We start from the raw sequence: 21,819 nt of genomic DNA, 5'->3' as shown, positions 1-21,819 counted from the left end.
AGCTGTTAGCTGCAGTCCTGCGCTGCTCCAGACCTTCACCGCCAAGAGAGCAGCTGAACAGAGCGAATATGTTTATCTCATAAATCCTAGTAAAAATTAAAGCCAGAATAAACATGGAGAGAAAAATGAGGAAAACACAAAAAAATAAATGTAAAATCTCACATCTTAAATTTAAACTTCAATTCATTAGATTTTTCTGGAGCTTTTGAAGAGTCGCAGTCAGAAAGATAAATGTTTCACATTCATGTCGCCTGCAGATAGAAAAGCCAGATAGTGACCAAGAGAAATATCAACATTTCTGCCTAAAACACGTCAAACTTCTGACCAATCACAGCCAGCCTGGAGGGAACGCCGAAGCTCATTGGCTCTGCAACAGACTGGCTCCACCCACCAGTTCATCGGCTCCACCCACCAGTGTTTCTGCCCAGCCCACTGTTTTATTGGCTCCGCCCACTGTTCCTGATGTTGTTTTGTGACCTTTGAACCCGTTGAAGTTCACATTCAGCTCCGTCTTCCTGGGAATTCAGTAGAAACCAAAATGAGTGAAAAAGTTTTCCTTCAGCGAAGACGAGGCCAGTTGAGTCTCTCTTTCATTTTTGACGTTTCCTTTTTGTTGTGCTGCTTCCTGCCATGCGTACGTTCAGGAACCGTCTCCATGGCGACGTCACAATCTCCTGCGTTGTTACGAAATGGAGGTTGAACAACTGCCTCCATCTTGTTTCCATCTGGTGAAGAAGGAAGTTGCTCTCAGCGTCTTCAGAGGTTTTTGTGTCGTTTCCTTCAGTGGTTCTTGGTGCAGCGCCCCCACAGGCCAGGAGGGGAACAGGTTGGTTTGGCTCAGAACCACAGCAGCTGGAGAAGATTTGGTTCCAGTAGAACTGGGTCTACTGGACTATCAGAGGGAAAAATATCCTCTAAATAAAGTAGAAAGAAGTTTAAGCCGAGTTAAAAGTGTAGAAATGAAATGAAATGATGATAACAGCAGCTACTCTTTGACTAGACTCTTCAGTTCACCTCATTACCTTCCTGCTCCAAGGTGGGGGTCATGCTTTGCAGCGATGATCATATTTATCTTACCTCATCATGACCAATTAGTGGAGGGATGAAGCTGCTGCAGCACCGGTGTCCCTCTGATGAGTCTGAGGGTAATTGGGGTCAAGGTTGGGGTCAAGGCTGCGGCGGGCTCCAGCAGGAAGCAGCGGCCCAGCCTAATCCAATCAGCATCCATCAGACCGCGCTCTAATCGCACCATTTACCCAGCAGTTTGACGTTATTAGGGCGGAAGCCAATCCTTACTGCAGCCGGATCCGGTCCAGGAGGAACACGAATCCGCTCCGGGGGGAACACGGATCCGCTCCGGGAGGAACACGGATCCACTCCGGGTGGAACACGGATCCGCTCCGGGAGGAACACGGATCCACTCCGGGAGGAACACGGATCCGGTCCAGGTGTGACAGCGCGGCGGTCGTCTAAGTTAAGAGCGATCATCGGTCTGTTTGCCGCCATCAGAGCCATCACAGCCCATCTGGGAGGAGTGTGTGTGGATGACTACACACACTCGCCAGTCGGCTCCTCCAGTGAAGAACCCAGGTGTTTCTGTTAAAGTGTTAATTACATTAGCAGAGATCAAACCGGGTGGCGTTGGCTGGGGAGCGAAAGGTGGCGGCGCCGCCCGCGTGGCCGCCAGCTCCAAACGCGCCTCGTCTTCCACCAATTAGGACTAATTAATCACTTCTTCTCTGCTCACTTCATGTGAGCTGCCTGGTGTGATCGCTCAGACCGGTTATTTACTGCTGAACGAGGTCAGGTGGTGTCATATTTACACCAATAATCAATAAATAATCACTTCTAGTCCTGGAGCGACTGAAGAACCCCGACAGAAAGTTACAGGTTAAAAGGTTAAACTGGTTAAACTGGTCCCACCTCATGGAGGATCTGTGACGAGCGGCACCAGAACCAATGATGAAGACCAGCTGGACATCGACTGGACCTCCAGAACCTCAGCAGGTCATTTTTTAATTACCAAACATTTTTATCTGATGTTATGTTTATTTCTGAGGAATTATTTTGGGTTATAATTAAAAATGAGACCTAAATGTTTTAGTTCCAGTTGTTTATAAGGGAACAGCAGCGACTCAGAGACGCTGCTGGCCCTTTAAATCAGCCTTTACCAATCCTCATCATTTTGAAATTAAGTTAAAAAAAGAAGAAAAGCTGCAGAAAGTTTGGTGGAAGGATTCTCCGATTGTTTCTCTGATCTACAGGAGAGTGACTCACAGCATCCAGACTCAATCTCAGCGGGTTTCTCTCTCCTCTACTGGGTCCAGAACAAACCGGGCCGAGCGCGGCCGTGTTCCTACAGAGCCTCAGAACCGGTTCGATTCTCCCTCAGGTTTTCTGATCGACTCAGCTGGAACCAGAAACATCTGCTGGATTTTTCTGCAGAAATCCGCCTGACAACCGATGACATCATCCTGAGGAGCCATGTTGCTATGGGGTGTGCAGATGTTTCACACTGTGTGGATAAATATTTGATATTCCAGCATACGCTAAAAAATGACCGTCTAGTTAAAAATGAAGTTTATGCTCAGCATTCCAGGGATTCGTGACTTATCTATTTTTCATAATTCCTATTTTTATGAAAGCATTAATTCAGGTGGAGCTTCAGCTCCTCCATCGTCTCCAACCTATCAGAGCTCTTTAATGAAAGGCTGAAACGTCTGAATGACTTCAGAGGAAACTACCGCCGACACAAACATACATCAACAAACTGAAGTGCAAGTTTGACTCAATATAAGTGATAATTTTCTTTGTTTTTAACCCTTCAGATCAAAAGTATAGAGTTTACAACCAGCAGAACAAACCAGACCAGAAAGACTCAGAGCTTCACCCACTGAGCTGCAGCCAACATTTCATCCAAATATTCCTTTATGTACCTGGTTAAATAAAGGAAACATTCAAATTTGACTTTTTCCCTCAGCGACAAAATGTCTAATAATATTAAAATAATGTTTCAGTAATAATCCTGATTTTTTTATCCAATGAGGATTAATAATTTCCTAACATCCAACAATCTCAGTAGAGGAAAAATGAAACATCTCATCAGACACAACTGTCCTAAAATCACGAAATAATATAGTAAAAAAATATAAATTATGTAAATAATGTAATAATGTGGACTCCTGCAGTTTACCTGAATCACAATTGAAAATGGTGAGAAAGCAGCTGAGCAGTGAGACAAGCTGATTTATTTTGACTGTTTTTTTAATCAAAAGCAGATTTTCTGAATGGATGAAAAGAAATTTAGCAGAAAATACTGGGAACCACTTGGGCCTGCGGAAATGGAGGAAAAAATTCTAACCGAGCCAATTTAACTTATAAAACAGCTTAAAAACAGTCAGTACTAAAAAAAAAAAGACGAAAAATAAAAATGAGAAGGAACAAGGAATAAAATAAAAGAACTACAAGCAAAGATTTCAGTGACACTACAGAGCAGAAAACAATCAAACTAAATGAAAGCTGATGGAGAAGCGTTTCTCCAGCTCCAGGACAGATTCATCACCGCAGCAGAAATTATTTCATCCATTTTTGTCAAAATGTCTAAACACGTTGTGATTTCTGGCTCGTTTTCAGATGATTTTCCAGTTACAAGACAGTTTCTGCATCTTGAGTCTCGTCCTAATCATGTATTGGTAAAGAGAATTGATCAACAATCAGCTCCTGAAAAAATCACACCAGGTTGAAGTCGTGGCCGCCCCTCGTGAGGATACCGCCCTGTTGAATCAGCCTGAAACTCACCAGGAACATTTTCACAAACTCTATTTATGAAAGTTTCTGAGAGCAGCGGCTGGGCTCTGGCTGCAGTTTTCTCCTGAGCTGCATGAAGCTGCAGCAGCCAGAAGCAGCTCATTAACAGATGATCCAGTAAATCTGTTGGTTTTTATTATTTTCTTTGAAGCAGTAAAAGCGACAGGCAGCAAAACCTGCTCAGATATCATTTATACTAAAGGAACAGCAAACACGACTTAGCCTGCATCCTGAGCTGCACATCAAATAAAAACAGTAGAATAATTTATTTCCAATCCTGCTGCTTTCCCAGTAGATCCATGTTTACTACAGATCCACTGATCTCTGGTTCTTCCCTGGAAATTCTCTAAATGCTGCTAAAGATCATTTCACCTGCTGAACATTTCATCTGCTCTAACTGGAAAAACACGACATCGTTGTTCCTTTGAGGAATTTTCATCAGGAAAGAATGGCAGGAAGCCAAACCTTCAGCAACTTCTTTGGAAATAATTACAGCTTCTCCATAGTAAATATTAATCATCCAGTCTTTTGTCATCTGAAATGTCTCCGTCTCTCAGGGGACGGTTTGTTGTCTCCGTGGCGCTCTGGGCCAGGCGGACTGATCCGACACCGGCGCCGGCTGAAACGGGGACAGCTTGCTTATAATTGCTGGAAAATGTCAGCACAGTTGATTACGAGCGATTTGAACGACTGCAAAGGGAATCTAGAGAAAAGGTGGAGCTGATGAGTGAATTTTTAACGAGACTCATGCAGATTAATGCAGCCGCCTGTTCCTCTGCAAACCCACCAACCAGTGAGAGCAGCACAGGAAGTCCTCTGACCAATCAGTCTGGGTCATCTAATAATCAGTCTGGGTCATCTAATAATCAATCAATCATAACCATCTAGGCTGTTATTATCCGGTTCCGAACCGTCTGTGTTTTTGTTTTAGTTTCTAGAGCAAATATTTTAGCAGACTTGAAATAAGACAAAACTCTCCAGCAAGATCTAGGATCTTAATTCTTATTTCTAGGATCTTAATTCTTATTTCTAGGATCTTAATTCACCAACTCCTTAATATTGATTTAAAAAGTATTTTTCACATTTTCCCACGTCATGAAAAAAGAATCTGCCGGTCGGTAGATTTTTTTCTGATCTTGTGTTTTCTGCCTCGGCGGTTTCTGGGCGGAGAGTGTTTTTTCCAGCAGCCATTGTACAGCGCATCCAGCCAGAAAACCAGCTGAGCTAATCTGCTGCTGGTTTTCCGGCTCAGTAATAAAAGTGGAGCTTGAGTTGCTATGGTAATGGGGCTAGCCTGGACTGGGGTTGCTATGGCAACGGGGCCGCCCTTAGCGCCGCCCCAGATGTGAGGTTTGTGAAACGATTCGTTTTTGAGACACCACATGAAGTTCTGATGAAGTTCTGATGTTTTTGTTTTTAGACGCTGCAGAGAATCAGATGGAAGAACAGAAACACGCTGAAGTGAATTCAGTAGATCGGGTTTCCTTTAAATGGATAGAAATCCCGTCAGAACCCGCGGTACCGGGCCGGAGCTGCCTGTGGGCAGGGAGCTCTGATCCTGGCCCTGTTTTCTTCAGAACCGGGTCCAGCCAAACCCGGCTGATGCTGTGGGTGGATCGGTTAAAGTCTCCATGACGGCCCAGCACCCAGCAGCTGCTGACCTGAAACGCTGCGTTTCTCAGGCTCCTGTTTGACTCTTGGCTCTTCGGGTCCGTCAGCATCCGCTGCGCGGCTGGCGCCGAATGCAGATGCAGCCGGGCTGGCGCTCAGGAAGGCTCCTCACGTCCGCCGGCGCCGAGCGGCACGACAATCCGTCCGCGGCCGCCCAGACTCTCCCATTCTTCACCCGGATTGATTCTCCTCATACTGACAATCCGACTCATCAATATTCAGCTTCACAACGGCCAAAAATAGCAGCGGCAAGCTGGGCTCTCTGAGAGCCGCCCCGTTATAAATAGACTCAGGTTTCAGATAATCTCTCAGAACGTGGAAACACCTGAACCGCCATGTTTTTACACGGGTCGTTTCAGGTGGAGGGGCTCAGATTTCCCACAGGGGAATGTTTGGCTTCCAGGCAGAGAATCAATGAGACATTATTCATTAAAACGGATTTATCTCTGCTGCCAGATTTCACATGGAAACATGAATTTGGTGAACAAACATTAAGATTTGCACTGGCCTGCAGCTGCACTGCTACAGTTTCTCCACATCAGCCGATTGTTAAAGGATCGATGTGATGATGCGTTCACTGACCCCTGCTGATAGAGTTTGTTTTAATTAGTACAACCTGGAAAACACTCAGTGTGATTGGTTAGTTTCTCTCCCTCAGAAAACCTTGATCTGTTCTGTCCATCCATCCATCCATCTTCTTCCGCTTATCCGAGGTCGGGTCGCGGTGGTAGCAGCTTCAGAAGGGAGGCCCAGACTTCCCTCTCCCCGGCCACTTCTTCTAGCTCTTCCGGGGGAATCCCGAGGCGTTCCCAGGCCAGCCGAGAGACATAGTCTCTCCAGCGTGTCCTGGGTCTTCCCCGGGGCCTCCTCCCGGTGGGACGTGCCCGGAACACCTCACCAGGGAGGCGTCCAGGAGGCATCCTGACCAGATGCTCCTCAACTGGCTCCTCTCGATGTGAAGGAGCAGCGGCTCTACTCTGAGTCCCTCCCGGATGACTGAGCTTCTCACCCTATCTCTGAGGGAGAGCCCAGCCACCCTACGGAGAAAACCCATTTCTGCCGCTTGTATCCGCGATCTCGTTCTTTCGGTCATGACCCAAAGCTCATGACCATAGATGAGGGTGGGAACGTAGATCGACCGGTAAATCGAGAGCTTCGCTTTTTGGCTCAGCTCTCTCTTCACCACGACGGACCGGTACAGCGTCGCTTGACAGCAGACGCTGCGCCAATCCGCCTGTCGATCTCCCGCTCCCTTCTTCCCCCATTCGTGAACAAGATCCCGAGATACTTAAACTCCTCCACTTGGGGCAGGACACCCCCCCTGACCCGGAGAAGGCACTCTACCCTTTTCCGGCTCAAGACCATGGCCTCGGATTTGGAGGCACTGATCCCCATCCCGGCCGCTTCACACTCGGCTGCGAACCGATCCAGCGAGAGCTGCAGATCACGATCTGATGAAGCCAAAAGGACCACATTGTCTGCGAAAAGCAGAGATGAGATCCCAAGGCCACCAAATCGGATCCCCTCAACACCTTGGCTGTGCCTAGAAATTCTGTCCATGAAAGTAATGAACAGAATTGGTGACAAAGGGCAGCCCTGGCGGAGTCCAACTCTCACCGGAAACGAGCCCGACTTACTGCCGGCAATGCGGACCAGACTCTGACACCGGTCATACAGGGACCTGACAGCCCGTATCAAAGGGCCCGGTACCCCATACTCCCGGAGAACCCCCCACAGGGCTCCCCGAGGGACACGGTCGAACGCCTTCTCCAAGTCCACAAAACACATGTAGACTGGTTGGGCGAACTCCCATGCACCCTCCAGGACCCTGCCGAGGGTGTAGAGCTGGTCCAGTGTTTCACGACCAGAACCAGAACCACACTGCTCTTCCTGAATCCGAGGTTCGACTATCCGTCGGACCCTCCTCGCCAGGACCCCTGAATAGACCTTGCCAGGGAGGCTTAAGAGTGTGACCCCTCTATAATTAGAGCACATCCTCCGGTCCCCCTTTTTGAACAGGGGGACCACCACCCCAGTCTGCCAATCCAGGGGAACTGCCCCCGATGTCCATGCGATATTGCAGAGTCGCGTCAACCAACACAACCCTACAACATCCAGAGCCTTAAGGAACTCCAGGCGGATCTCATCCACCCCCGGGGCCTTGCCACCGAGGAGCTTTTTAACCACCTCGGCGACCTCGCCCCCAGAGATTGGAGAGCCCAACCCAGAGTCCCCAGGCTCAGCTTCCTCAATGGGAGGCATGTTGGTGGGATTGAGGAGGTCTTCGAAGTACTCTGCCCACCGACCCACAACGTCCCGAGTAGAGGTCAGCAGCACACCATCCCCACTATAAACAGTGTTTGTGCTGCACCGCTTCCCCCCCCGAGACGCCGGATGGTGGACCAGAATCGCCTCGAAGCCGTGCGGAAGTCTTTCTCCATGGCCTCTCCAAACTCCTCCCACGCCCGAGTTTTTGCCTCAGCAACCGCCCGAGCCGCATGCCGGTTCGCCTGCCGGTACCCATCAGCTGCTTCCGGAGTCCCACAGGCCAAAAAGGCCCGATAGGACTCCTTCTTCAGCCTGACGGCATCCCTCACCGAAGGTGTCCACCAACGGGTTCGAGGGTTGCCGCTGCAACAGGCACCGACAACCTTGCGGCCACAGCTCCGATCGGCCGCCTCAACAATGGAGGCACGGAACACGGTCCACTCAGACTCCATGTCCCCCATCTCCCCCGGGACGTGTTCGAAGTTTTGCCGGAGATGGGAGTTAAAGCTCCGTCTCACAGGGGATTCCGCCAGACGTTCCCGGCAGACCCTCACAACATGTTTGGGCCTGCCAGGTCTGACCGGCTTTCGCCCCCACCACCGGAGCAAACTCACCACCAGGTAGTGGTCAGTGGACAGCTCTGCACCTCTCTTCACCCGAGTGTCCAAGACATACGGCCGCAGATCCAATGAAACGATGACAAAGTCGATCATCGAACTGCGGCCTAGGGTGTCCTGGTGCCAAGTGCACATATGGACACCCTTATGCTTGAACATGGTGTTCGATATGGACAATCCATGACGAGCACAGAAGTCCAGCAACAGAACACCGCTCGAGTTCAGGTCGGGTGGGCCGTTCCTCCCAACCACGCCCCTCCAGGTCTCACTGTCGTTGCCCACGTGAGCGTTGAAGTCCCCCAGCAGAACAAGGGAGTCCCCAGGAGGGGCACTCTCCAGTACCCCCTCTAAGGACTCCAAGAAGGGTGGGTAATCTGAACTGTTGTTCGGCCCGTAAGCACAAACGACAGTCAGAACCCGTCCCCCCACCCGTAGGCGGAGGGATGCTACCCTCTCGTTCACCGGGGTGAACCCCAACGTACAGGCGCCGAGATGGGGAGCAACAAGTATGCCCACTCCTGCCCGACGTCTCTCTCCCTGGGCAACTCCAGAGTGGAAGTATGTCCAGCCCCTCTCAAGGAGACTGGTTCCAGAACCAGAGCCGTGCGTCGAGGTGAGACCGACTATTTCTAGCCGGAACCTCTCGACCTCACGCACTAGCTCCGGCTCCTTCCCCACCAGAGAGGTGACATTCCACGTCCCAAGAGCCAGTTTCTGCAACCGAGGATCGGACCGCCAGGGTCCCCTCCCTTGGCCGCCACCCATCACACAGTGCACCCGACCCCTTTGGCCCCTCCCAAGGGTGGTGGGCCCATGGGAGGGGGGGCCCATGTTTCCTCTTCGGGCTGAGCCCGGCCGGGCTCCATGGGTAAAAGCCCGGCCACCAGACGCTCGCCATCGTGCCCCCCCTCCAGGCCTGGCTCCAGAGTGGGGCCCCGCTGACCCGCGTCCGGGCGAGGGAACACCAAGTCCAAGGTTTTCCTTCATCATTGGGGTCTTCGGGCTGCACTTTGTCTGGTCCCTCACCTAGGACCTGTCTGCCTTGGGTGACCCTACCAGGGGCATGAAGCCCCAGACAGCATAGCTCCTAGGATCATTGGGGCACTCAAACCCCTCCACCACGATAAGGTGGCAGCCCATGGAGGAGTTGATCTGTTCTGCTTTTATCAAAATCTGAAACGTTTCAGATCATCAAAGCAACCTGATGGCAGTAAAACTAATTTAAAATTTCTTTAATTCAGAAAAACTTGATTTTTTAAATGACAATTTTTGAATCGTCCTGCTGCAGACAGGAAGGATCTCCAGTAACAGTCAGCCTTGCAACAAATTTAAAGAGGATTTGGGGTCAAAAGTCACGCTCTATTTGAGATGTGGGGATACAAAGCAACCTTGTTGCCACGGTTACGCATTAAAACTGTCCTTCCAGAAAAAACGATGAACCAGAAACAGAAACAACTTTTAAACTTTGACTGTCTGAGTCTCATGTCTTCATTTCCTGTGTTGTTTAAATATATGTACTTGCAGTAATATTTACTAGTTGGTTCTGAACCTGAACCGGATCAGAACCAGCAGAAATGCCATCATAGCGCCACCATCCCAGGATCAACCTGTGGCATAAAAGCAAAATCAGAAACAGTATTTTAATTTTTTCCAGCAGAACATAAACCCAGCCTCCAACATGGCGCGCCGCAGATCCAACATGGCGCGCCGCAGATCCAACATGGCGCGCCGCAGATCCAACATGGCGCGCCGCAGATCCAACATGGCGCGCCGCAGATCCAACTTCCTGCCCAGACTGCAGTTCTTTCCTCCAGGGTCGTTTAATGAATCACTGAATCTCCGCTGCTCATCTGTGGATCTTCACAGCAGCTCAGATAAAATAAAGCTCACACAGAAAAACATTTTACGTTTTTAGTTTTTCTTCCTCCCAGGGATTTATATCAAAGCTAAACTGGGTTATGTTTCCTCCTCTGAGAGTATGTAAGCTTCTGAACAGGATCTGTTTAAATCTCCATAATCCTTGACACAGAAATGAAACAATGTTTGATCAGTGAAGTCACACTCCTCCCGTCTATCATCCTGCTGTAGTCGGACGAGACAGAGAGCAAAAGCAGAACTGAATCCTCCTAACGTCTCTTCAGACGACCAGGATCCGTTAAGCAACGCAGAAACTTTAATACAAATTTCATTACTCAGATAAACCATGTCTTCTTCTCTTACTGCTCATTATGTTGTCACAAAGTTCCTCCTGACGCTCATAATGTCAGGAAAAGGTCAAAATAAATATAAATGTTTCATTTCTAGATTTCACAGGTTCAGGTCGTATCGTTCCTTTTGATTACTACAAGTTGTATTTCCTGTTAAAGCACATCAGAGTTTTATATATTTTTATATTTTGAAACTATTTTAACGAGAACTTTTATTCCGGATGGATTCATGGAGGAAACGTCATGAGGGCAGGAAGGTTTCCTAACGTTTCCTCTAATTTAAACACATTTCTGTTAAACTAAACATCATATTCACCTGTCAACAGGTTACATTCATTAATCAGCATTTAATGTAAATATGCCTGCGTTAGTTAAAATGAGCTCATTTTCATCAATTTGACGGTTTTTAAAACGGAAGTAAAAATGAACTGAATTAAAATCATGCAACACAATTTTAATGAGTAAAACAAGGTTAATATTACAGAAATGTGATAAAATTGATTATACTATAGTTATATTCATATATACTTATGGAATCACTAGAATAAAACTTGATGATTGAAGAACAGATTAAAACTATAGATATCTTTGTATCTGAGCTCATGTTTATTCCAAGAGCCAGCAGCAGAAGGGTTAATGGGTTTAAAATATCATATTAGATCCTTCTGGTGGTGATGGGGGAGGATGTGCCCTTAAATAAATAAAATCTGTGTAACGTCTGTAAATCTGTCATGAATCAGAGATGATCTGATTTATCCTGCGGTTGGTCTGCAGACGTCACCTCACCGCTGAGACCAGAACACCAGTAAACAGAAGTTTGTGATTTCATTTTCCTTCCTGTCTCTTATCTTTGTGGCCCAGATTTATCAAACTGGACCGCTGGTTCTGTCTGAACCCGGAGCCAGCGTCGTGGAAACCCCGCCCCCCCTCCGAACATCGACAAGCAAAAAAAGGTGAAATACAGTATATGAAATATTGACCCGATTCTGCTGCAAAAACCAGAGGACTGGAACCGCTGGCTGCTGATCCATTCATAAAAAACAGGTTCTGGTTCTGCTGGACGACTTGATGCTGCTGAGGTTCCTTAGAAACTTTTGAACTAATTTGAATAATGAAATGAGCTTAATAACTAGAGTTGATGATGTTTTATTGATGTTTGTTTCTCTGGCCTCATTTTAAACCAACTTTCCTTTTTCCTTCCTCTGCAGCTGAAATTAAACCGTTAATCTGTGAACTGCTCCATGTTTAACACCGAGCGCCATGGAGCGCTCCGTGTTTAACGCCGAGCGCCATGGAGCGCTCCGTGTTTAACGCTGAGCGCCATGGAGCGCTCCATGTTTAACGCTGAGCGCCATGGAGCGCTCCATGTTTAACGCTGAGCGCCATGGAGCGCTCCGTGTTTAACGCTGAGCGCCATGGAGCGCTTCGTGTTTAACGCTGAGCGCCATGGAGCGCTCCATGTTTAACGCTGAGCGCCATGGAGCGCTCCATGTTTAACGCTGAGCGCCATGGAGCGCTCCATGTTTAACGCTGAGCGCCATGGAGCGCTCCATGTTTAACGCTGAGCGCCATGGAGCGCTCCGTGTTTAACGCTGAGCGCCATGGAGCGCTCCATGTTTAACGCTGAGCGCCATGGAGCGCTCCGTGTTTAACGCTGAGCGCCATGGAGCGCTCCGTGTTTAACGCTGAGCGCCATGGAGCGCTTCGTGACGCTGAGCGCTCCATGGAGCGCTCCATGTTTAACACTGAGCGCCATGGAGCGCTCCATGTTTAACGCTGAGCGCCATGGAGCGCTCCATGTTTAACGCTGAGCGCCATGGAGCGCTCCATGTTTAACGCTGAGCGCCATGGAGCGCTCCATGTTTAACACTGAGCGCCATGGAGCGCTTCGTGACGCTGAGCGCCATGGAGCGCTCCATGTTTAACGCTGAGCGCCATGGAGCGCTCCATGTTTAACGCTGAGCGCCATGGAGCGCTCCATGTTTAACACTGAGCGCCATGGAGCGCTTCATGTTTAACGCTGAGCGCCATGGAGCGCTTCGTGACGCTGAGCGCCATGGAGCGCTCCATGTTTAACACTGCTGAGCGCCATGGAGCGCTCCATGTTTAACGCTGAGCGCCATGGAGCGCTCCATGTTTAACGCTGAGCGCCATGGAGCGCTCCGTGTTTAACACTGAGCGCCATGGAGCGCTCCGTGTTTAACGCTGAGCGCCATGGAGCGCTCCATGTTTAACGCTGAGCGCCATGGAGCGCTCCATGTTTAACGCTGAGCGCCATGGAGCGCTTCGTGACGCTGAGCGCCATGGAGCGCTCCATGTTTAACACTGAGCGCCATGGAGCGCTCCATGTTTAACACTGAACGCCATGGAGCGCTTCGTGACGCTGAGCGCCATGAAGAGTAAAACTTTTCACTCTCAGCATCAAACTTTAGTAATTGAGGCTTTTCAGGCTACTAGCTGCTTGAAGAGCTGCTGTAGTGGAAAGCTTCACTCAGTAAGAGCTGTTGACAAATATGGTTTTATTCTGCGCTCAGCGAGGAGAGTGGGGCCGCTGGGGGGCCGGCGGGGCCCGAGCTAAGAGCTGCTCTCTGCACATAATGACAGCGCCGCCTCACCTGGACCTGCCTGACTTCACTGACGGCCTCTCTTCCACTTAGCAGAGACATTTCCTTCCAGGCAGCCGGCGTCTCTCACCCTAATTATCTCGCCCTCGACCTCAGCGCCTCTCTCCTCCAACGCCGCCTTCTCGCCGCTGTCCTTTCGAAACCTTTTCAGGACTCAGAACGAGTCACAACTCTTGACCCCCGGAGATAAATACTGAATTTTGAAATGGTCTGGTGTTTCTTTTCTGTTTGCAGAACCATTAAAATGAGCGAGTATCAAAGATCTGTAAATGTTTAGTCTGTCTGTCTGTCTGGAGGTTCAGATTCCCACAAAGCAACATTTTACCTTTCAACTTAAAGCTACGCTAAATATTTATTACAGACTCCATTTTCTTCCACTTTGATCTTCTGTCTGCAGAGAATCCACGTCTGAGTGTGAATTAATGTTATTATTATTATTATTATTATTATGATTGAAGATTATTATTGTGTCTATGAAGGGCTGGTGGCCTCTCGGGGTGACCCCTGACCTCTCAGGGTGACCCCTGACTTCTGATCAGAAAGATTATGACATGAATATCATAATATTAGGAATGGTTTAATAAGAAAGTTTTTAAAAATGACTAAAAAACAGAATCAAATATTTGTGGACGTTTATAAACCAGGTTCTCTTGACACCAGGCGTTCAAACTGAGCGTTTCTTTGCAGGATTGAATTTGAACTTTGACCCTGGGGGTTTGAGTGGTTTAGTGACGGAGCTTCCTGTGGATGTTTCTGAGCTTCGTTGGATTTGAACAAATGGACATAAATAACAGACGTGATTTTTTAAGGCAACAGAGATGTGATGTTCCTTTAAGCAACACGCTTTAAAAAGTTTGGGATGCGATTTAACCGGGAAAGGATGAGAGTTGTTGGTGCTGAAATGTATGGAAAAAACTGGAAACCTGGTGGGATGTGTTGATCGATCAGACGGAAAATCCTTATTTTTTACAAAACAAAATGTTTTCTTTTCTTTCAAAGTCCAATCAAAACACTGAAAAATAATCCCATAAACTTCTTCCTGATTGTCCGTCTGCATGGAAAACTCTTTAAATCTGATCCAATCCCTATTTTTATGTGCGGCATCGTTAGAGTTTCACCTCGTCCTGTTCTTCTGAGTTTTAATGATCAAACTTTGTTTTGTCGTTTCCAGATATTCTTTAATTTGTTTGTTCTCTCAGCTGCTCTTGTTTCCAGTCCTGGTGAAAATAATTCACTCGTTCTGGTTTTCCATCGACTGTTTCTGCTGGAGCTCAATTAAATCAAAAAGCAACAGGAAAAAGACTCGTGATGCACGTTCACCCTGAGCCCCCGCCGCCGCCACGGCGCCCCCTGGGGCTCAATTTATCTGGAGGAACGCGCAGCTTAAAAAATACAAACTGTGATTGACACCTCTAACCTTCATTGGAGTGTAATCTTCATCTTTAGCACTCAGAGATCTAATTAATTAGGGAGAATCTCATTTCCTCACTAATGCAACTGGACATGAGCATGACAGAGCTGTGAGAGAGGAAGAGGAGGAGGAGGAAGAGGACGGTGGCGCTGATCGAGGAGCTTCACGCCGCCTCGGCTGTGGTGACTCCGGCCGCCGCCGTTCAGACGCTGCGGCTTCCTGCTGACTGCGATGCTGCGTTTCTGCTGCAGCCGCCATGGAAGCCTGAAAGGATTCTGTGACTGAAATCGCTGCGGCACAAAAAGCCTTTGTCTCCGAGTCGTTTCAACCAAACTGGGCTCTGAAGCAGGAAAACGGTTTCAATGAGTTTCACCGTAAACTGGAACCGGATGCTGCGTGAAGCAAACATCAGCGCCGACCACGAGAGTCAGAACCATGTCAACATGTCATAAACATAACCAAACAATAACTAAAACATCTTTGTGCGTTGGATTCATGCAGACGTCCAAATTTAAATGTCCATCTCAGGAAAAGGTTTTATTGAAAAAGTTGCAGGTTTATGAAGAGCAAAGAGATTTTTAAATGTCAGCCTGAGCTGAGTTTCTTTGATCTGAAGATGATTATTTCTGTAAGATTCATGAAAACTGAAATAAACGACAGAAAATGTTTCCATTAACAGAAACATGTTTGGGTTTTCACAGGAAATGGAAAGTTATAGATTTTGTCACCGTTAAGGTGAGATAAGAGATTAATTCTGCCTGAGCTCAGAGGAAGATTTACTTTGACTAGATTTTAATATTATTTAATATTCTGTGTGATTTTTGTATTCATTGGGCCTGTTTGACTTGTTCTAAATGTTTTGTAGAACATAAGCTGAAGCTTTCTGGGTGAGGCTCCGTGTTAAAGGTAGTTTTAAATAAAATAAATAAATATAATGAAATAAAGAGTTTATATATCTTGTTTCAGGTTAGTTACAATCACCTACATGTTTTCTGTTTAATAAAAACCACAATAATGAGAGAAAATGGCGGATTTATTTATTTGTCTTCAGATTCAGAAGTTTACATACGTCTCCTGTAATGATTCATGAAACATATCTGCATGAATATTGGTATGGACAGATTAAATGTTTTGTCAGCTGAACTGGTGGGAATATCTCACTCCTGTCTGTTAAAAGTGATTTGATCCTGATGTAAGTTAATGAGAAACTGAAGGTGATCAATCTCCTGTCCATCAGAGCTTTGATTAGAAAACGGAGCGATCGCGTCATTTCCCAGGATAAACAGGAAGTGTGGATGTTAAATTGTTAGCCTGGCAGCGGTGATGTTCGGCTGGAAGCTCCCGTCTCCGAGAAACCAACAACACAAACGTCTTCCATAATCACCGCCTCGTTATGGGGAAATAATCTCTCTGACGAAACTGAAGGTCAACAACACACACGTCCACAGTTTAGAGAAAAACAGAGAAATCAGCTTTCCAGGATGAAAACCAGACATTTTCTTTCCTGGATCATAATTACAGAAAGTCATAATTAGAATATTTTTAAATGTTTTAACAGAAAAGCTGACTGCTTTGTTTTTTTGTCATGAGTTTCTGTATTTTCTCCTTCAGCTCTACAAAAATCCTGAGCTGGTGACAAAATCAGCAACATTTCAATTCAAAATCCGTTTTGCTGCTAAATTATAAATATCGATATGATCTCAGCATCAAATATATTTAGTTTTTAACCTGTTCTTCAGTCATCAGCTTGGAGCAAAGTGTTTTCTGATCATTCATGGAGCTTCTTCAGGAATCTGGACTGTGGATGCTAACGTTAGCGTTAGCTGCTACAAGTTTAGCATCTAGATGCTATTTAGCATAGCATTTGGGTCAGAAGCAGAAATGAACCCAGTTGGTTCAGAGGAGACGCTTCGTCTTGCAACACGTGTTCCAGACTTATTGAGTTTAAATTTTAATGTGTTAAAATCTACATGATTAATTAATCAGAATTAACACATAAAAAATAAATAATAAATAATAAAATAAATAAAAATAAACTGTTTCCATAGAAAAACTGACTGGTTCATTTTTCTCCATGAGTCTCTCAGTATTTTCTACTTCTGAACTTTTAAATCAGGTTTACTGAAAGGTGATCAACTCGTGCATCCAGGTGCTCACACCTGCTGAACGTCTTCCCGCCGCCGTTCCTCCCAGGACCAGAGAATCTCCACCCGCTCGTCTCCTCACACCTTTCCAATCTCCACATCATAATTGGTGAATAAATGGCTGTTTACAAACTGAAGTGTACATCAAAATCTGCGGTAATGAAATCTTATCAATGTTTTCCGTGCGCTGAATTATTTGCATATAAATGACATAATATATTAAGTCTCTCCGGTCTCTACCTGGGAGGAGTAAATATTTCGGCTCTGCTTTGTCTCGTCGGCGCGACACCAGGAAACGAGATGCTAATTGAAGAGAGGAGAGCATCTTTATGTGAAGACTGACATTCAATTATGTTTGTGGGGATCAGATTAGGTGGCAGCCCCAGAAATGTTTGAAAGCAACATTTTACGGAGCGGCAACTCCGGAGGCGGCTTTAATCTGAATAGCCGAGGCGGCGCTGAGCGCGGCGCTCTGACTGGAGCAGCTTCGCTACGACCCGCCGGTAATTGGATGTCCACAGTGAAGTGTTGACAGGAGCGGGAGACGAGGCTGACAGAAACAAAGGGAGGCGGGAAGACAAAGGAGAAACCAGGAGAAACAAGAAATCGATGTGAAGAAGAGGCCGGCGAGGAGGATGAAGGAGCCAGAGGAGATCACAGCGTTTGTTCCTGTGAGGGAAGCTGGCCGCGTTTCTGTCATCAGTCATTCAGCTCACAGGCCAAACAAGCCATTACACACGATGAGCTTCCTTATCGGCTCGGTGCCATCAGCAGGCTGCCGGCAAGGTCGCACAGGTCACCCAGCAGCCATAATTACCTCCGTTTTATCTGCGTTCATACCGATGCAGAGCAAACAGATAACAGAACATAAACATGTTTACAGTGCAGAGGACTGGAAATGATCTGATCTGCACTCGCAAGACTGATTACAGCTCAGCACAGAAACGCAACAGGAAGTGGATTAGAGACGAACTCAGAAACACATTCACCTTCAGGAGCAAAACCACTGAAACCCCACAGGAGCTGTGTGATGTCACACCTGGACACCTGATGACATCACAGATCACCTGCTCGCACCAGCAGCTACCAGCAAGACCGACCCTTTACAAACAAGAAATGATTTGTTTTCATGTTCAGTATATTTCATCACAGAGGAAGCTGAGAGTCTCATTCACATCAGGGACAAAATCTCTTAACGTCAGGCTGTGGTATGATCAGAGCTACAGTTTCCATGGCGACCGCTTCAGCAAACTGAGCTCTGTAGCGCCGCCCTGGAGGTAAAAGAATGAACAGTTTGTGTCCAGGATGTGTGGGGTCTGCAGAGACGTTAGTTGAATATTTCCTGCTGAGAAAAGTCAACAAAGTTTAACTCTGCATCTCATGGAGAAACTTAGCAAATATTAATTAGCATATTTGCATATTTGATCAAATTCACCAGAGAAGCTGAATGTTTTGTTATAATCTGGCAGATTAAACCTGTTCAATAAGCCCAGGATGAACACGGTGCTCAAGGTGATGAGGAACCGAGTCAAACTGGACCAGAACCGCGTCAGGTGTTCCTGATGACGGATTTCTAACGAGCCACTCCTGAAAATATTCAGAATTATAAAACCACAATATACTACAGAGGATTTTTAATGATCTCTAATTACTCATTATTACCCCCCTGCCTCCCGTCAGACTACAGGTGAGGGTTTTAGTGACGTCTGACTTTAATGGCTTCCTGTAAATGATAACGACTCTCCTGGATCGTTCTGAGCTCATAAAGCCAAACTCATCAGAGCAGAAATATTAAAAACATGACGGCCTCACATCGATCCGACCGGGGGGGTAAAACCAGCCTAGAGGGGTAAAACCAGCCTAGGGGGGTAAAGCCAGCCTAGAGGGGTAAAACCAGCCTAGAGGGGTAAAACAGACGGGGTGGGGGTAAAGCAGGGAGAGAGAGGGGGAATAAATGTGCATATCAGGAAGGACTTTAGTCGGGTGGAGAAAACCGTAAAGCTGATTTCTGTGACAAAATAGATTTTCCAATCTTCTTTAGATTGCTTTCCTGTTCCTGAGCAGCTCAGGTGTCGACAGAAACACTCAGAGCTCCACCTGAATTATGTCAGGAAAGTTTCAACAACAAACTGTTTTCTCCACTGCTTCTGCTGTGAAACGTTACTTTTCCTCCGTCGCAGTGAAACAAAGCGATGGCCGTCATGGTGGAGCCGACTCTGACTTCTGAGCTGAAGTCAGACAGTTTCAGAAGGAAGAAATCACAGATTATTTCTTAAATTACAGGAATAAATCGCTGCAGCCCTACAGGCTGAAACCCCGGGGATGTTTGAGACAATCCGTCCAGGAAACAGAAACCGTCCTGGGATTTTGTTCCATTCATCCAGACACAACCAGAGTAACTGGGTCGGGTTTATGGACCGCTCAGCCTAAAAACGTTTCTCTGGGGTTTGGTTACAGCCTGACATGGAGCAGATAAAATGATCTCTGTAATTCCAACGGATCAAAACCATGAAAAGTTTAAGCTGCTTCTGTCTAAATGTTTTTTCCTCTGATATTCTTCCTTCCTGAACGAACGCGGCGCTGCAGCTCCACAAGCCGCCTCCCATCAACCGGAGCTGGCGGTTCTGATTGCATCTCATTTCATTGTACTTTTAATCAATTACTCCTCCATTAAGCGGTTTACGGCGGCTCAGATTGGCTCATCAGGCCACTTAGCCGCCATGCTTGCAGCAGTTCCGGATGGCGGGTTTTCAGCCGGGCTTGTTGGACAGCACCAGGACCGACTGTGCATCACCTCAATTAAAGCGTTCGCTAAATGTCTGACAACAGATAATATTCCTCTTCCACCAGCAAACCCAATCGATGTTCTGGCATTCGTCACCCTGCCAGAAAAGCAATCACGCCGCCGTCTCGCTCCGGTTAGACGGCGAAATGGAGAGACGCTCGTCAGGCTCACGCCAACACACACACCGCCACACACGCCTGATCCGGACACACACGCCGCTCTGCTGGCGGCCAGACGAGCCACAGAACGCCAAACATAAAGGTTAGCTGTCGGCACCGTCCGTCTGACCGCCGTCCACCAGTCCAAACCCACACTGGTCAGACTGGGAGCGCTGGGCCGACTCACCTCCCTGTCCAGTAACGACGGAGAAATGACGGTGACGATGTCGCCTTTCTCTGCGTCGATGTAGAACATGTTGGGCGAAGGTTTGTCCGGCGACTGCCTGATGATTTTGTAGCACAGCACGGCGTTGTCGGTGCTGGGGTCGTCTGCGTCGAACGCCGTCATGGTCATCACCGTGGTTCCTGGGGGAAACGCAGAGAGACGAAGGAAATCAAACGGCTTTTCTTCAGAGAACACAGGAGAAGAAGAAGAAACGCTGGAGGACCCAACAGCTTACTGGGCTGGTTTTAACGGAAAAACGTTTCAATCAAGCTAAACAAACCAACAGTAGGTTATGCAAGAAAATCTGAAAGAAGAAAAAACAACTTTTCTGTTTCAGTTCAGTCAACAGGTTCAAAAGTTGAATCTGTAATATTTCAGTTCCTACCGAATCAACAGGCAGAAAAAGTTTTAAGTGTCAGAAGAAACAGCAAACAGCAAATATTCACAGGAATATAAAATCCCATAAAAAACCAGAGGTCAAAAATATTAAACAGTCATTTGGTTGGACAACATTTGACATTTTAAATTACCTAAACAAATGTTGGATTTACCTTCAATCTTGTTTTCAAAGGAAAACCCACAACAGAACTGAAAACGCAATTTGTTTCCATCTTAGCACAGAAAATCCTTAACTTTGATTTTAATGAGTCCAAAGCTTGATTTTGATTATAACTGACAGAAAAATGAAACATTTTGAATTTTGTAAAATTGCTGAACACTGTTAGCTCAAAGAGCAGCTTTGCTAACAAATATTGAACATGATGAACTCACAGCTGATTGTGGGTCGAAAAGACTGTTTGGTGGTCAAAACTTTTAAACTGGAGTCACGAGAAAAACGGAGAGAACCGGAGAAAACTGGAGAAAACCAGAGAAAACTGGAGAAAACAGGAGAAAACTGGAGAAAACTGGAGAAAACTGGAGAAAACTGGAGAAAACCGGAGAAAACAGGAGAAAACCGGAGAAAACCGGAGAGAACCGGAGAAAACAGGAGAAAACCGGAGAAAACAGGAGAAAACCGGAGAAAACTGGAGAAAACTGGAGAAAACTGGAGAAAACCGGAGAAAACAGGAGAGAACCGGAGAAAACCGGAGAGAACCGGAGAAAACAGGAGAGAACCGGAGAAAACAGGAGAAAACCGGAGAAAACAGGAGAAAACCGGAGAAAACAGGAGAGAACCGGAGAAAACAGGAGAAAACCGGAGAAAACCGGAGAGAACCGGAGAAAACAGGAGAAAACCAGAGAAAACAGGAGAGAACCGGAGAAAACAGGAGAAAACCGGAGAAAACCGGAGAGAACCGGAGAAAACAGGAGAAAACCGGAGAAAACCGGAGAGAACCGGAGAAAACTGGAGAAAACCGGAGAAAACTGGAGAAAACCGGAGAAAACAGGAGAGAACCGGAGAAAACCGGAGAGAACCGGAGAAAACAGGAGAGAACCGGAGAAAACAGGAGAAAACCGGAGAAAACAGGAGAAAACCGGAGAAAACAGGAGAAAACCGGAGAAAACAGGAGAAAACCGGAGAAAACAGGAGAGAACCGGAGAAAACAGGAGAAAACAGGAGAAAACTGGAGAAAACTGGAGAAAACCGGAGAAAACTGGAGAAAACTGGAGAAAACTGGAGAAAACTGGAGAAAACTGGAGAAAACAGGAGAAAACTGGAGAAAACCGGAGAAAACCGGAGAAAACTGGAGAAAACAGGAGAAAACTGGAGAAAACTGGAGAAAACCGGAGAAAACTGGAGAGAACCGGAGAAAACTGGAGAAAACTGGAGAAAACTGGAGAAAACTGGAGAAAACTGGAGAAAACTGGAGAGCAGAGCAGAAACAGCTGCAGAGCGATGGGAGGTCATGTGACCAACGAGTCCAGATTGACCCTCTTCCTCAGCGATGGGCTCTTCAGGT

At 46.9% G+C, this 21,819-nt stretch overlaps 1 protein-coding gene across 3 annotated transcripts in view; it reads right to left on the bottom strand.

The window, feature by feature from the left end:
• Positions 1 to 21,819, bottom strand: part of cdh13 (cadherin 13, H-cadherin (heart)) — a 299,673-nt gene that overhangs the window by 84,524 nt on the left and 193,330 nt on the right. For all 3 annotated transcript variants that reach the window (XR_003597525.1, XM_028033098.1, XM_028033112.1), the window contains one exon: positions 19,880 to 20,058. Coding sequence is in view for 2 of the 3 variants with exons in the window: in XM_028033098.1 (XP_027888899.1) it covers positions 19,880 to 20,058 (179 nt within the window). In the remaining variant the exon portion in view is untranslated. The remainder of the gene's footprint in view (positions 1 to 19,879; positions 20,059 to 21,819) is intronic.

This window comes from Xiphophorus couchianus, chromosome 2, assembly GCF_001444195.1.
Source record: "Xiphophorus couchianus chromosome 2, X_couchianus-1.0, whole genome shotgun sequence".
Lineage (NCBI taxonomy): Eukaryota > Metazoa > Chordata > Actinopteri > Cyprinodontiformes > Poeciliidae > Xiphophorus > Xiphophorus couchianus.
The sequence above is the reverse complement of the archived record's forward strand: the minus strand, read 5'-3'. Positions and strand labels throughout refer to the sequence as shown.